We start from the raw sequence: 16,948 nt of genomic DNA, 5'->3' as shown, positions 1-16,948 counted from the left end.
AAGAGGGGGAGCGACATAATGGTGCCGTGACTCGGATAGGAAACTTAGGAGGGAAGAAACGGGAAGAACTGGGAAAATATCGGAGAGAGAGACTAGCAAACAGCCTAGGGAAAAGCCGGACGAAAAAGGTGCCGGAAGAAGCTATTGAAAGCCTAGGCATAGACTCAGATACGGACTACGGACTACGGGGGGAAGCTGGGAGAAATCTCTAAGGTCGAAAGCGAAAGTGAAAGCTAGAACAAACAGACTCGGATACGGACTGTGGGGAGAGGCCAGGAGAAATGAGGGAGGAATATTGTTGGAGGAAAGCTTGGGGAAACATACCGGGTAGAGAAAAATGTTAGGGAAATTGAAGCCGCGGGGGGCAGGCCAAGGTGGAAACGAAAGCCACTTTGGGATTCTCAAGTTAGCCCGGGAATAGGGGGCGAAAAGTTGAAACCAGAAGCTGAAATGTAAGCCAGATTGGGATCCGTCTGATTAGCCCGGGAAGCAAAGGACGGGAAGCCAAATCGTGGGGCAGAGACGTAAGCTGGGTTGAATTCGCCAGGCTAGCCCGGGGAACTTAGATTGAATGCTAGTGGCGGACACGTAAGCTACGCTGTGTGACTCGCGGAGGCTGCTGCGCGCAGACAGAGCGTGCGGGGCTCAAGTACATAGGGAACGCGGGGCTAGCGCGGGGACCGCGGAGTGTGCGCGCAAAGCCGAGCCGCGCAGAGCCGCGAAGCCGCGCAGATGAGAGAGGCGCGGGCTGAAGCGGCTCAGAGCCGGAAAGCTGCCGAGAAGCAGCCTCGGGGCGGGCGCAGCCGGGAAGCCGCGGGGATAAGAGAAACAGAAGTTTAGAAATAAAATGAGAGCGGGAAGCTGCGGGGATAAGAGAAACAGAAGTTTAGAAGTAAAATGAGAGAAATAGGAATGCTGGAAGATAGAAGTAAAATGGGAGAAATAGGAATGCCCGGAGATAGAGAAATAGAAAAATAGAAAGGCCTCCCCTCAACATGGCAATGAGAAAGCTTGGATTCGGTCTGCCTGATTAAGTGAGGCGATGAGCACCTGCGGGCGGCTAGCAGCTTATGCGCCGCAGGTCACCGAAGACAGGCACGAATTAACATCAGTAAGGCCTCCCCACAATACAGCAATTAGGAGGCTTGGATTCGGTCTGCCTGATTAAGGCGGTAAGCACCAGCAAGTAGCTCGACCAGAGTATGAGCTGCAGGTCACCGAAGATAGGCACGAACCAACACTAATAAGTCTCCCCCACAATACGGCAATGAGAAAGCTTGGATTCGGTCTGCCTGATTAAGGCGGTAAGCACCAGCAAGCGGCTCGACCAGAGTGTGAGCCGCAGGTCACCGAACACAGGCACGCATCAGCGCCTAAAAACCTCCTCACAACATGGCGAAGAGAGGACCCGGATTCGGTTTGCCTGATTGATAGGACTTGTAAGAACCTGTGGCAACTCTAGCAAGTAGAGCAGAGTGTGTGCCGCGGGACACCGAAGACAGGCGCGTATCAACGCCAAAAATAAAAAGAAAGGGGGATCTGTGGGGAGCAATTCGGACTAGACTGAGTTACTGGAATTAAGACTTATTCTATGCATCTGCTCTCCCACAATATGGCGCTGGGAGAGAAGTAAACAGCTTCCGCACAGCTGCCTCCAGTTCAACCAATAAACTGTAGGACTTGCTCCTGATTGGAGAGCAGCGTACTCGGCGTGTGGGCAGCCGAGTTGGGATTGGCAGAGGAGGACTATAAAGGAGGAGAGAGACGGCATGCACCAGGAACATCTAAGGGGAACATCTAGCTGAAGGAGCACCTGTGCAGCCCCCGAGAAAGCCGGCCAGCGGTGTGCCGCTCCCCTGCGGAAGTGGGGAATGTGGCCAGGGGGAACTGCCCTTCCACGGAGGTGGAAGGGACAGTAGCCAACCCGGGAAGAACCAGCAGCAAACCCGGGGAGGGCCGCGCAGACGAAAGAACAGCGCAGGGTCCTGTGTCGTTCCTCCACGAAGAGGGGGAGCGACAGAATGGTAATTTCATTCATTGGATTATCAGACTTCAGAGATACAGATCAACCTGGTAAAAACAGAATGCTTTTATGATAGTGTGAAATCTTTTATAAAGGTGGGATTTGAAAATCATAGAGGTGGGAGCTTTAGAAGTCATTTAGTTGAGTCCCCGTGGCTTATAGAAGAGGAGGACCCATGCCTAGGGAGGGACAAGGTGATTCCTCAAAGTCACAACCTGGTCCTAGGCCGGTACAGGACATAATTTGTTTCCCATCCTGACAGTTTAGCCACTTTACCTCCTTTCCAGGTCACTCTGAGGGACTGATAATGCCTTAGGAGATAGAGGAGGAATATCAACAGATGTGGTGTCAGAGTGAGCATCTAGCAATCAGCAGTGTATTAAGTGCCTGAAGTGTACCCTAAAGCATATTACAGGAGAGAAAGAGGAATACATAAAAATGTTTCTGGGAGACAGAAATTATAGTAATTAAACAGTGTAATAAATATTACAGAGTGTGTGTAAAGTACTGTGGAGCTTAGGAGAAGAATGGTTACAGGAAAGAAGTGTTATCTGAGCCACATAATTTGGCTGAGACCCACACAAGTCGCCGAAGCAGCATGTGCAAAGGTACAAAGGCTCTTAAAAGAGCTGCAAACGGGTGAGCTTTTGGCCTCATGGTTAAGAGGCTGGTTGGGATACCCATGTCCCATATCACAGTGCTAGGGTTCAAGTCCAAGTTCTGTGACAGATTCAGCTTCCTACTAATGTTTAACCTGGGATGAATCAGGCAGTGGCTCAGATAGTTGGGTCCCTGCCACCTGGACTGAGCCTCCTGGTTTCAGTTTTGGCGAGTGAACCACCGGGTAGGAGCTACTGTGTTCATTCTTGCTCTCTATCTCTCTCTGTCTCTGTGTCTCTCTCTCCCCTCTCCTCTCTCTTTCTCTCTGCTTCTCACACAGAAAAATTTTTTTAAAAAAGAGCCACAATAGTAAGAAGATGTCTTAAGCAGAGGACCTTAATTTACACAGAAATTTACAAATAATGTCAGCACTTCTGTATTGTAGTTCTCTTTGGAATGTTTGTGCAAATTCCAAGTGCTACAGATACAGTTTTATCCAGAGCTCAAACAGTTTAACAGTGATAGGTTTTCTTTCTCACAGTTTCTCTGCCCCAACCCCGTTCTCAGGCCACCTATGGATACAAGACTAGTCCCCACTTGCTCAGATAAAAACTCTTGACCGGAGTCTCTTCAGTTCCAGCTGACCTTGGTTGGTTAATATCTCATCTCAGAAGTAATCACCATGACCAAGGGGGGAAAAAATCCACTGACCAGGGCTTCCTAGGTGGAAAAGGAAGCAAGAGATCCTTTTTCCACAAGAAGGCGAATATGGGTACTGGGTAGCAAAAACTGTAAGCACCCACCCACTAGGGATCATTTCAGCTTTTACCTAGAGGTGAGATCTTGGTGGCTTTGAAGGTTTTAATTGTTTTTCTGACATTTAGTATAATATTTTAATAATCTAGAATTCTTTCTTATTATGTCTTTAAATATTTATTTATTTATTTGAAAGAGTTACAGAGAGGGAGATACACACACACAAACACAGAGAGAGAGAGAGAGACATCTTCCATCCACTAAGACATCTTCCATCCACTAATTAACTCCCCAAATTCACTTCAGTGGCCAGGGCTGGGCCAGGCCAAAGCCAAGACCAGAAGCTTCATCCAGGTCTCCCACATGGGTGCAGGGGCCCAAGGACTTGGGCCATCTCCAACTGCCTTCCTAGACGCATTAGCAGGGAGCAGGATTGGAAGTAGAACACCCAGTACTTGTATGGGATGCTGGCACTTCAGGTGGCAGCCTTAACCTCTACGCCACAATTCCAGGCCCAAATAATCTAGAATTCTGAATTAAAGATTAAAAATATCTGTCCTTAGTTTCTAACTTTAAAATGATTTTTTATTTTATAAAACAAAAATTATATTAATGAGGTACTGTGTGATATTTTGATACATCTGTGCATTTTGTAGTGACCAATCTAGGTAAATATATTCTTTCAAGAATTTAACATTTTTTATAATGAAAACCCCTGAAATTCTATCGTCTAGTTTGTTATTTTTAATAGAGTGTGACATAATGAAAGATTTTTAAAAAGATTTATTTACTGGGGCCAGCACTGTAGCATAGCAGGTAAAGCCACCACCTGCAGTGCTGGCATCCCATATGGGTGCCCGTTTGAGTCCCAGCTGCTCCACTTCCTATTCAGCTCTCTGCTAATGTGCCTGAGAAAGAGGTAGAAGATGGCCCAACTGCTTGGGCCCCTGCACCCACATGGGAGACCTGGAAGAAGCTCCTGGCTCCTGGCCCAGTTCTGGCCATTGTGGCCATTTGGCGAGTGAACCAGCGGATGTAAGATTCTCTCTCTCTCTCTCTCTTTCTCTTTCTGTAACTCTGCCTTGCAAATAAATAAATAAAATCTTTTTAAAAAGATATAATTTATATTTTGAAAGTGGAGTTATAGAGACAGAGTGGCAGACAGAGAAAGATCTTCCATCCCCTAATTCACTCCCCAAGTGGCCACAAAACTGGGACTGGGCCAGGCTGAAGCCAGGAGACTGGAAATCTGTTTGGATCTTCCACATGGGTGGTAGGGACCCAAGTACTTGGACTGTCTTCCTCTGCTTTCCTAGGTGCCTTAGCTGGGAGCTGGAGACAGGAAGTGAAGCAGCAGGGACTTGAACAAGCACTCATATGGGATACTGCTGTTTGAGTCATCAGCTTAACACTAGCCCCATAATGAAATACTTCATTCATCAATTTCAAACTGTTGTTGGCAGAAGGGTGTAATTTCTCATGTTGCTTTTATGCGTTTGGATGACTATTTTTTTAAAGGTACAAAAGTTTTTTGTATTTGGAGAATAAGTTGCATATATAGGATTGAATTAATATTGGAAGTGTTCAATTTCTTGTCACAAAGGGCCATTGAAAAGTGATTGACTCAAACTTGCTTTTGTAGACCATCAGAGCATTTCAGGCATGGAATGTCAAGACACTGTGGCAAAAAATGTCCTACATGAAGGATCTCTGTGAGTGAGACCCCAGTGGAAAGAAGTGACCTTCAAAGAAGGGTGTACTTTTCTCTAAAGAGAGGAGAGAACTTCCATTTTGCTTATGGCCTTGTCCAAATACTGACGGAGTTTGTGTACTCAAAAGGCTTCCAGCTGGCACCTCAGCTCAATAGGCTAATCCTTTGCTTGCAGCGCCGGCACACCGGGTTCTAGTCCTGGTCGGGGTGCCGGATTCTGTCCCTGTTGCTCCTCTTCCAGTCCAGCTCTCTGCTGTGGCCTGGGAGTGCAGTGGAGGATGGCCCAAGTGCTTGGGCCCTGCACCCCATGGGAGACCAGGAGAAGCACCTGACTCCTGGCTTTGGATCAGCACAGTGCGCCGGCCACAGCGGCCATTGGAAGGTGAACCAGTGGTAAAAGGAAGACCTTTTTCTCTGTCTCTCTCTCTCTCACTGTCCACTCTGCCTGTCAAAAAAAAAAAAAAAAAAAAAAAAAAAAAAAAAAGCTTCCATAGCCCAGGCAGCTCATGTCAAGAGCCTCGGGTGGTCACTGATGTCATGCATAAGAGTGGTAATTGTTGAATTAACAACAGGAGTCACTGTGCACTACTCACTCTCAATGAGGTTGTATTATGAGAATTAACTGTAAAGCAGTTCTAAAACAGTTTTGTGTGTGTGTGCAAATTGTTGAAATCTTTACTTAGTATAGAGTTGGTCTTCTGTGTATAAAGTTAATTGGAAATGAATCTTAATGGAGAATGGGACTGGGAAGGGGAGAGGGAGCAGGAGGTGAGTGGGATTATGGGTGGTAAGGTGGGTATGGTGGGAAGAATAACTATTCTTAAAGTTGTACTTATGAGATTTGTATTCCTTAAAAAATAAATAAAAAAAACATTCAATTAAAAAAATTACAATTCCTTTACATATTGCATATGTATTGTAGTGTGTAGGCTTCACATTAACCTTCACCCCATGATATGCCTGGCTTTTAGAAGCTTCATAAACCTTCACTAGTTAAATGCATACTATAATACTTACAAAGTTGTAAAACATACCCTGTTTATTAATTTTGATATAAGGAAAGGTATTCAAAAGGAGATAAATTCAAGTTGACATTTACCAATGATTATAAAATCTGAAATTTCAAGAACTTGAAGATACCTCAGTAAAAATATTTGTCAAGCTATAAATTTTCTGCAACCAGCTTTTATCTGGCATAGGTCCATGCCATTGCTATCACTTCAAAAAGGGAAACACAGCTGCTAGTAGACTCCCTTTCTTCTGCTAATAATTTTATCTTTGTACCTCATCCAGCTGATGTATCTTTAGTGAACTAAAAGCTTTAAGGAAGTGGAAAGTATCTCTTTACAGTTGAATGTTGGCAAACCTGTCTTATCCAAAAATGTCAAAACTCTGGTTACCTTGTAATTTTTTAATCTAAAACTAAGATTATACTTGAGATATTTCTCTAATGTAAATCTTTATGTGTCTCCTTTCATTATTTTTGCAATTTGCCAAATATCAGGAAAACAAATTCATTAGATTAGAATGGGAATGCCATACTCTCACATTATTTTCTTCCCCTCTCTTCCACTCTGCTCCCCATTTTTTTTTTCCAAAAACCTGGTTTAAAGGTATTTGAAAGAGTCATGTACGAATTCATTACCTCTTATGGTCTGGGGCTTCTTGGGCTTCCTTATGTAAAGCTTATATATTCTGACAGCTGACTATGGCTGTTACATTTTCTACTTTATCCCATTGCATTAGACAGTGGGTCTCTCCACTCCTTTATTGTGGACTTGTGTTCTTTCTAATATTTGATGCATTTAAAAGTGTTGTAGTGAGCATCCTTACATATAACTTTGTCTACTTGTTTAGGAATGTGAGTAGGATCATTTCCTAGAGTTTGTTTTGCCAAATCAAGAATATGTATTTCCAACATTTTGATGTATGTTGTCAGCTGACCCTCCAAACAATGAAAACAAATTTACAAGCCTGTTACAATTATATGAGGGTTCATTTTCTCTACATCTGCAGCAATATAGTCTCTTGATCTATTATTCCAGAGAACATGAGCTGTAAATAATATATCAGGATTACTTTATATTATCTTTGATTTATGACTCGTACAAATAGCCTTCAATAATAGGTGCTGTGGCATATTTTTCTGTTAATGCTTCCAAACGTTTCAGGTATGGATTGTGCTGTCAGAACAAGACAATCATATTTCTATTATTACAGTCACATCTCTTAAGGAAGTTAATTCTTCATTCCTTGTAATATTTCTTTTTTTTGAATATTTATTATATGACCTGTCAAATCAGAGTATTTACTTCAGATTTGGATTTTATCAGACAGCTGTTGACTCTGTCATTCTCTGTCATCTATGCTACAGTTTAACTGGGATGACTTTTGAGTTTTATTGAGTATTTGCACTGATTATAATGATGACTAGATAATACTTTGAAGCATAATGAAGAATTTATTAATCCAAACTGACAGTAATGAAATCTTTTTATTTCTCTCTTTATTTATTACTTATTTTTGCTTACTTGCTTGCAGGTAGATTCACCAATGAACTTGAAGCATCCCCATGACTTAGTCATATTAATGAGACAAGAAACAACAGTAAACTACCTCAAAGAATTGGAGGTGAGACATGTTCCTCTGCAATATCAAGCTGAAACTTAGTGGATTTTGCCAGAGCTATTGTGTACAAAGAAAAGCTAAATCATATTTCTTAAGCCTGATTCTTCTGACTTTTGCAGAAACATAACTACCTTTAGTATGTCATTTGTCTTTTAAATCATCTTACCAAAATGATATTTAAGCAATAGTAAGAGAAATAGACTGTCCTAATCTGAATTTGTGTCTGACTGTTGACTTGCTTATCCTTGAACAGAGTTTCTGTGTTTTAGTTTTTCCATCAAGTATCCAGTGTGTGTAATCTCGGGATATTCTTAGAAGAGTCTGAGTAAAGTGTGAAAAGAAAGAAAGGTCTTGGTGGTCTAAAAAAATGTAATTTTTGGTCATTCTCAAGGAGTAAAAACTATAGTCTTGTTGTTGCGTTCTTATGGTTGATGTGAGAAGTGTTAATCACTTCATATCTTGAAAGCCTGAAACTTTCTTTTTTTTTTTTTTTTTTTTTTTTTTTTTTGACAGGCAGAGTTAGAGAGAGACAGAGAGAGAAAGATCTTCCTTTTTTTCCATTGGTTCACCCCCGAAATGGGCATGCTGCGCCAATCCCAAGCCAGGAGCCAGGCACTTCCTCCTGGTCTCCCATGCGGGTGCAGGGCCCAAGCACTTGGGCCATCCTCCACTGCCTTCCCGGGCCACAGCAAAGAGTTGGACTGGAAGAGGAGCAACCTCACCAGAACAGAACCGGTGCCCCAACCGGGACTAGAACCCGGAGTGCTGGCACCGCAGGTGGAGGATTAGCCTAGTGAGCATGGTGCCGGCCTAAACTTTCTTTGTTTAATAAACAAATTAAGCATAAGTTTTTACCTTTTTCTATCACTGATTTTGATAAAGTGATTTTGTTTAATAGCAAGCAGTATTGGTGATTTGAAAAACTAGTATTTTCCTCATAAAACTGCTTAAAAGTTATAATGTTAATTGAATCCAAATTTCAAGGTCTAAGTTATAGAACAAGAAAACTAAATTGCAAAATCAAAGTTAGCAAACTGTTGAGAACAGTGAGTACTAATAGTAAAATCAGCATGCTTGAGAGCTGGAAGGAATCCAATTCCTTCCTCATTTTAGAGGTAAGAAAACAATTAGACCCAAAGACAGTGATTTTTCTAAGTTTGGAGAGCAAGATATGATAGAGCCAGAAGCAAAGCCCATGTGTATTGCCTTGAAAGCTGGCATACCTGTTAAAAAGGTCAGCGTTAATTTTCTAGTAATGTGAAAGTCCATATTTCACTTCCATAAATGTAGGCTGGTATATTTACATATTTATGTATATATAATATATATGTGTATTTATATGTGTATACATTTGTGTATATATATATACTAATAGTTATAAATACATATTTTTTAAGCTTTTGTGAATTCAGAGAGAGGAGCTTTTAGCATATGTTAACCAGCTCCAAATAGGTACGTATTTTTAGAATATGTATAGAGGTAAAACACCTTAGCATTTTAAAAATAGCTTCTCATCAGGTTCTTACTGTTTTTATTATTTCTAAATTAAAAAATGGCAATTATTGTTAATAAACAAAAAGCATATTTATATTCATGCTTGGAAGTATGATCTGTTTTTTATTTAAACAGTGTTCAGAAAGATGTAGTGGTATAGAAAATAGTTTTTATTTTCAGATGCATAGACTCTGTGTATGTTTATTGCATTCTCTGTTTTAGGAGGTAATATAATATAATATAATATAATGAGAAGGAGATTTAAATTAGAGCACATGTAGTGGGAAACTGCCATAACTTAATCAGTGCAGATGCAAATGAAAAATACTGATGTAGCCAATTTTTGGCTAAGATAGTATAAGAGTTTAACTTTGATGTACTCCTGCTACTTCATGTACACAGCAATGACAAGTAAAATACATATACGATGCAATAAAATAAAATGTAGCCAGACTAAAAGTCAATATAAGAATCTTTATGAACCAGAAATGAACAGAAACACTAAATTGGGAGCATGGCTGAAGCTACCGACCTGCTGTTTCCAAGGCCAGGAACCATCATTGATATCTGCTAGTTCTCTGTGGAGTTAGGACACTGACATTTCCCTTCATGAAGAAAGAGCAGAACCAGGATTACTTACTGCTTAAAGACAGGGGAGAGCCATCGAGTCTGGACAAAATATCGGCAGATAAAAGAGGAACTGAATCACCCAACAATTCAGTTATTGCATCCTGTATTTCCCAAATATTATTTCAGAGTACAGTATTACTTTGGGGGTAAGAACTCCAAAACTGCAAAATTTTGGGACTTGGGAATGGAATAGAACCTAGAAATGTCCACAAACATACTTGAGACAGGACATAGTGTTGGAGTTGTTAGAAAGAGAGGCAGAGAAAGAAGTGCTGAAAGCATACTGCAGGGCTTTTGAGTGGAGCAGTTCCAAGGATGAAGTTAACATCAGCTCTGTAGAGAAGACTGAGGGAGGCACAGGATTGGGAGGAGCTTGACTTTGGCATGTTAAGTTTGAGATGCCCTTTACACACCCAACTATAGATAGGAAGTAGAGGGCTTGTTCTTCAAGCGCTGACATGGGTGAGGTCCTAAATTTGTTAAGTCACTGACAGATAGACTTAAAACCATGAGACTATATAAGCAATTTATCTACCAAGTAGTGACAGTGTGTGGACTTCTTAGACACCAGAAAACTATGGAAGATAGCTTCAGAGTTCTAAGGAAAAATCAAACTGGAATTTCACATTCTTTTAAACTGTCATTGAAGAATGACAAGTAAAGATGTTTTCTGACCTACAAAGACAGAGTTTATTGAACACAAATGTTCACTTGAAAAAAAAGAAAACATTAAAGATGTATTTCTGCTGGTGCCGTGGCTCACTAGGCTAATCCTCCGCCTTGCGGCGCCGGCACACCGGGTTCTAGTCCCGGTAGGGGCGCCGGATTCTGTCCCGGTTGCCCCTCTTCCAGGCCAGCTCTCTGCTGTGGCCAGCGAGTGCAGTGGAGGATGGCCCAAGTGCTTGGGCCCTGCACCCCATGGGAGACCAGGAGAAGCACCTGACTCCTGCCATCGGATCAGCGCGATGCGCCGGCCGCAGCATGCTGGCAGTGGCAGCCATTGGAGGGTGAACCAACGGCAAAGGAAGACCTTTCTCTCTGTCTCTCTCACTGTCCACTCTGCCTGTCAAAAAAAAAAAAAAAAGTATTTGGAAATTCAGACTGGAATCTTTCCAATTGGAATTGGAAAGTAATGCTATAAAGGACATTACTAGGTAAAATCAACACTATATGGTTGGTTAGGGCTCAGTTATTAGTTAAAGCTTGTTAGATTCTTTTTTATATTCCAAAAAAGATAAAGTAACTAAATGAATTTAAATGGTGTGGGAAAATTTGCTGGCAAACATAGAAAAAGCATCAAGAACACTTTTGCGACTCAGGAATAGCCTTTTCATTAGCCTGTGTTACTACTCCAAGGAGTAACCTAAAATTTGAGTTTACATGAGAAGTGTTGGAAAATACCCCTTAACATCCTCACTGGGTTAATTATACTCTTGAAAGTTGAAGTGTTAAAGCACAAAAAGTTGAGGCCAGAGCTGTGGCATGGTGGGCTAAATCTCCAATTGTGGCGCCAGCATCCCATATGGGTGCCTATTCGTATCCTGGCTGCTTCTCTTCCAATCCAGCTCTCTGCTGTGGCCTAGAAAAGCAGTAGAAGATGGGCCTCTGCACCCGCGTGGTGGACCAGAAAGAAGCTCCTGGCTCCTGGCTTCAGATTGGCCCAACTCCAGCCATTGCGGTTATTTGGAGAGTAAACCAGCAAGTGGAAGAACTTTCTCTCTGTTTCTCTCTTTGTCTGTAACTCTACCTCTCATACAAATAAATAAAAATCTTAAAACACACACACACACATAATCACAAAGTGAGCCAGAAATTTTTCAAAAGAGAGAATAAAATATTGTCACTTTTTGAGTACCTTTTCTTCCCCACAAGGAATCTTTCTAATCAAACTACAATATAATGTTTTCCAGTGTAATTGGTTCTCTTTGGCATTCTACATCTTTTAAATATTTTAAAGATTATTCTAAGATGTCTGTAGTCTTCCATTAGACTGTCAGAGTCCAACAAAGATTGTCAGAGACACACAAAAAAAGTCATTACTGCAGATCCTGCAGCCATTATTCAGAAGATATAGAGGACAGAAGAAATGGACTTGGAGGTACAATCAGCAAATTCCTAGAGTGGTGAACTCTACAGGACAAACAACCCAAATTTGCAAGGAAATTACAAGAGGATTTAAGCAAAGGAAATAGAGGTACAACCAGTAAATTAAACCCAAGAAACAAATTAATCAGTTGTAATATATGTGGACCTCATGGATTCTGATCCAAGCAAACAAACTTTTTTAAAAAGAGGGGATAAACAATTGGGAGTTTGATATTGCATAATTACTACTTTTACATGTGATGATGGTGTGGCAGTTTTATATTTTAGATCTTTTCTTTCAAAAATATACTGAAGTATTTACTGATAAAAAATGAGAAAAATAGTAAGGGCAAGCACTACAGTCATAGAAATGCAATTTATAGTTTCTAAACCTGCGAATAATGAGAGGCTATAGAGGGGAGGGGAGAGAATATAGGAAGTATTAACTGCAGATATAAGACAGAAAATAGAAAAAAAAAAGGCAAAGCAAAAGAATGATGAACATGAAATGGTTGAAATAAATCCAAAAAAACTAGCAGCCACAATAAATGCAGATTATACTCGCTAATTAAAACTCATATTATCATAATATATATCTTATTTGGTCCAGCTGTATTGTACAAATAAGACTAACACAAAATTAGTGAGATGATAAGTGGATGGAAAAAGTGTTTACTATGGTAATGGTAAGCAAAAGAAAGCTGATATGACAGTGTTTATACAAGTTGCCAATCACTCACCTGAAACCTTTGGGATTGTTTGTGTTTAGGAATATAGTTTGTTTTTGGTTTTTAATTTCAGAGATGTTCTAGGCATACATATATTACATGCTATTTGGAACAAGGTCTGGCTCCAAACTCCATAATCAGATACATTAATATTTCTTTGGTGAAATGTATGAATATTTACACTAAGAGGATAAAGGCTATAAGTCAATCATCTTAAAAATTAAAGCTTCCCTTCAGCACATAACACTAGGAGATACATTACATGCTGAAAGGAGATACTTGGAATACATAAAACTAATAGAAGATGAGTTCACAGAATTACTCTTTTCATAAATTTCTGCAAAGAACTTTTTAAAAACCCTACGGGGGAAAAATGGGCAGACTTGAACAGTCCATAAAGTATCATAAACATGCAAAAATATGTTCAATCTCATTAATGATCGCATTAGTTGAGATACTCTAGATTTTGTTAGAATTTATTAGATGATGTATGCATTGGCAGCAAATAGCTCCAGAATCTCAGTGTGATTCTCTGATGCAGATGGAAACTCTGGGAAAAACAACCAGCACCTGGCTCCTGGCTTTGGATTGGCACAGTGCCGGCTGTGGCGGCCATTTGGGGAATGAACCAACGGAAGGAAAACCTTTCTCTCTGTCTCTCTCACTGTCTAACTCTGCCTGTCAAAAAAAAAAAAATAGGAAATTTGTAAATTAGAAACCTGTAAGCTGGCCGGCACCGCGGCTCAATAGGCTAATCCTCCACCTAGCGGCGCCAGCACACTGGGTTCCAGTCCTGATCGGGGCGCCAGATTCTTTCCCAGTTGCCCCTCTTCCAGGCCAGCTCTCTGTTGTGGCCCGGGAAGGCAGTGGAGGATGGCCCAAGCATTGGGCCCTGCACCCCATGGGAGACCAGGAGAAGCACCTGGCTCCTGGCTTCGGATCAGCGCGGTGCGCCGGCTGCAGCGCACCAGCCGTGGCGGCCATTGGAGGGTGAACCAACGGCAAAAAGGAAGACCTTTCTCTCTGTCTCTCTCTCTCTCACTATCCACTCTGCCTGTCAAAAAAAAAAAAAAAAGAAACCTGTAAGCTGATGTGATATATCATTTATGTAAAGTTTTAAAACTTGGAAAGCAATGCTATATGTTAATTTTAGATTCATGTATAATAATGAAAGTAATATTTTAAGGGAGTAAGGTGTTACAGTAACATTTTGTAGAAATATACATGGAAATGATTCCTAAAACAAATTCAGGGTAGTGGTGACTTTCTGAAGGGAGAGAAGAATTTTTTTTTTTAATTCTTAATTATCTTTTATTAAAATATGTTTTTTTTAACTTTTATTTAATGAATATAAATTTCCAAAGCACAGCTCATGGACCACAATGGCTTCCCCCCCATAACGTCCCTCCCACCCGAGAAGAATTTTTTTTTAAAAGATTTATTTATTTATTTGAAAGTCAGAGTTACACAGAGAGAGAGGAGAAGCAGAGGTCTTCCATTCGTTGGTTCACTCCCAAATGGCCACAATGGCCAGAGCTGTGCCGATCCGAAGCCAGGAGCTTCTTCCCAGTCTCCCACATAGGTGCAGGGGCCTAAAGACTTGGGCCATCATCTACTGTATTCCCAGGCCATAGCAGAGAGCTGGATCAGAAGTGAAGCAGCCAGGTCTTGAACCGGCGCCCATATGGGATGCCGGCGCTTCAGGCCAGGGCGCTAACCTGCTGTGCCACAGCGCCAGCTCCAAGAGAGAGAAGAATGTAAAAGCCAGTAAACAGAAGCTTCAATTTCTTGTTTTTGTCCTTGTATTAAAAAAAAAAAAGTCTGAACCAAGTATAGTAAAATATAGCATATGAGAGATATAGATAATAGGAACATGAATGTTTATATTATTCCTCTGTATTTCACATGTGTCAGAAATTCACCTGGAACACCCAAGTAGCAGTAGTAACGTGCTGTGTATCTGAAAGGACTGAAACAACCTGATGGATTTGGACTATTCCAGGACATTTTCTATTTTGTTTTAAAATACTTTTTTTAAATTTTATTGTTTATTTATTTATTTTATTTATTTGAAAGTCAGAGTTACAGAGAGAGGTAGAGACAAGAGAGAGAGGTCTTCCATCCACTGGTTCACTCCCCAGGTGGCCGCAATGGCCAGAGCTACACCGATACGAAGCCAGGAGCCAGGAGCTTCTTCCAGGTCTCCCATGTGGGTGCAGGGGCCCAAGGACTTGGGGCATCCTCCACTGCTTTCCCAGCCCATAACAGAAAGCTAGATCGGAAGAGGAGCAGCCAGGACTAGAATGAGCACCCATATGGGATGCGGGTGCTTTAGGTCAGGGCTTTAACCTGCTGCACTACCACGCCGGCCCCTTGTTTTAAAATATTTTTAAAAAGTATTTTTTTGGAAGAGAAACCCCCTATTTGTTACTGTTTTTTTTTTAAGAATTATTTTATTTATTTGAAATACAGAGGTGCAGAGATAGACCTTCCATTCTGCTGGTTCACTCCCCAAATGACCGCAACGGCCAGAGCTGAGCTGATCCAAAGGAGCTTCTTCCAGGTCTCCCAGGCAGGTGCAGGGGCCCAAGGACTTGGGCCATCTGCTGCTGCTTTTCCAGGCCATAGCAGAGAGCTGGATGGGAAGTGGAGCAGCCGGGACACGAGCCGGCTTCCATATGAGATGCCGGCACTGCAGGCTGGGGCTTTAACCCACTGCGCTGCAGCATGGGCCCCTCTGTTACTGTTTCTTTGGGATAGAAATCCGCTATCTGAGCCAGTCTGAAGCCAGATGCCAGGAACTCAGTCCCTGTCTCCCATATGGGTGTCAGGGACCCAACTACTTGAGCCATTATACACTGACTCCCGTGGTGCACATTACCAGGAAACCGCAGTTGGGAGAGGTGCTGGGACTCAATCCTAAGCACTCTGAGATGAGATGGGGCATCCCAAGAAGCATCTTAACTGCCCTTCCCCGGGGTGTCTTAATTGCACAGTCATTCTGTGCCAGAGAAGTCAAATTGGTAGGCAGACTTTAAACATAGTCAGAAACCCTATTACAGCTATACCTGTATGCTGATATTCCAAGTGCTGTGTTTTGTTACTTTCTGTGTGTGAACACCTTTGTAGAGAACCTTCAGAACATTTTCAGAGTCCTTGTGTTCCTTCATAGAGGATTCTCTGACTTCAGCGGTCATAAAATTCTCCTTTCACTTCACTCATACTTAGCCCGAAGTATTTCAAGAGGCATTTTGTTCTTATTTTCTTCTCAACAGAAACAATTAGTTGCTCAAAAAATTCACATAGAAGAAAATGAGGACAGAGACACGGGACTGGAACAGAGACATAACAAAGAAGATCCAGACTGCATCAAAGCCAAGGTGCCCCTCGGGGACCTGGATCTGTACGATGGCACATACATAACGTTAGAGAGCAAAGACATCAGGTAAAGAGTCTCACTTTCCACCAGGAGGTGCTTCTCTGAAACAGGCCTTTCCAAAGTCAGTGGGAAACAATCTGTCATGAGATCTTCAACCATGTATGCTGATTGGAATTTGAAAGCTTAAAATACATGAACATACTTAATACCACAGTATAAAATTGAACAATTGATACTTTAAAAAATGACCAATGTTTCTCAGAGGTGGTCAGATAAGTGCAACTTAAAACATATAGATGGTTTTCATCCACCAACTTGGAAAGAAGCCTTAAGGCAGTGACTGGAAGTCAGGCAGAGAGTCCGTGAATGGAAGTGTACGTTGGCTTAGCATTCAGGAAAGCACTTAGCAGTGTCATGCTGTATGCATGTTAGTTTTTTGAAAGTCCAGAATCTTAACCTTCTGTAAACTACTACTGTATTCTCTCTCTAATTCTTGACTTCTCTATAATTTGAATTTCCAAAATATTGACTCCTCATTACAGCTGTGTGAAAAGGTATGAATGTTGACCAACCCTAGTTATAAAATGGAGATTCTATAAGAATATGGGGAATATTGACATTTCCTAAAGCATTGTGTCGCCTCACCTTGCATTCTTCATTGCTCCTTGCTTCTTGATTTTAGCCCTGAAGATTATATAGACACAGAATCTCCTGTCCCTCCAGACCCTGAGCAACCTGATTGTACTAAAATTCTCGAACTTCCTTATAGTATACATGCTTTTCAGCATTTACGGGTAAGTAGAGAACTTGAGAGTTTTTTTCTTTTTTCTTTCATTTGGTCTCTTGTTTATGAAAACTGTTTTTCTTCTCTGCTTCAAAACAGCTTTACATTGTCACAGACATAAAAATGCCTT

At 41.4% G+C, this 16,948-nt stretch overlaps 1 protein-coding gene across 7 annotated transcripts in view; it reads left to right on the top strand.

Moving 5' to 3' along the window:
• Positions 1-16,948, top strand: part of TTC17 (tetratricopeptide repeat domain 17) — a 147,740-nt gene that overhangs the window by 16,771 nt on the left and 114,021 nt on the right. For all 7 annotated transcript variants that reach the window (XR_016217574.1, XR_016217573.1, XM_017346067.4 and 4 more), the window contains exons 2-4: positions 7,632-7,721; positions 15,931-16,100; positions 16,717-16,828. Coding sequence is in view for 5 of the 7 variants with exons in the window: in XM_017346067.4 (XP_017201556.1) it covers positions 7,632-7,721; positions 15,931-16,100; positions 16,717-16,828 (372 nt within the window). In the remaining 2 variants the exon portion in view is untranslated. The remainder of the gene's footprint in view (positions 1-7,631; positions 7,722-15,930; positions 16,101-16,716; positions 16,829-16,948) is intronic.

Source organism: Oryctolagus cuniculus, chromosome 1 (genome assembly GCF_051225735.1).
Source record: "Oryctolagus cuniculus isolate XC-2025 breed Fujian yellow rabbit chromosome 1, ASM5122573v1, whole genome shotgun sequence".
NCBI lineage: Eukaryota > Metazoa > Chordata > Mammalia > Lagomorpha > Leporidae > Oryctolagus > Oryctolagus cuniculus.
Note: the sequence above shows the minus strand (reverse complement) of the source record. Positions and strands in the feature narration are given on the sequence as shown.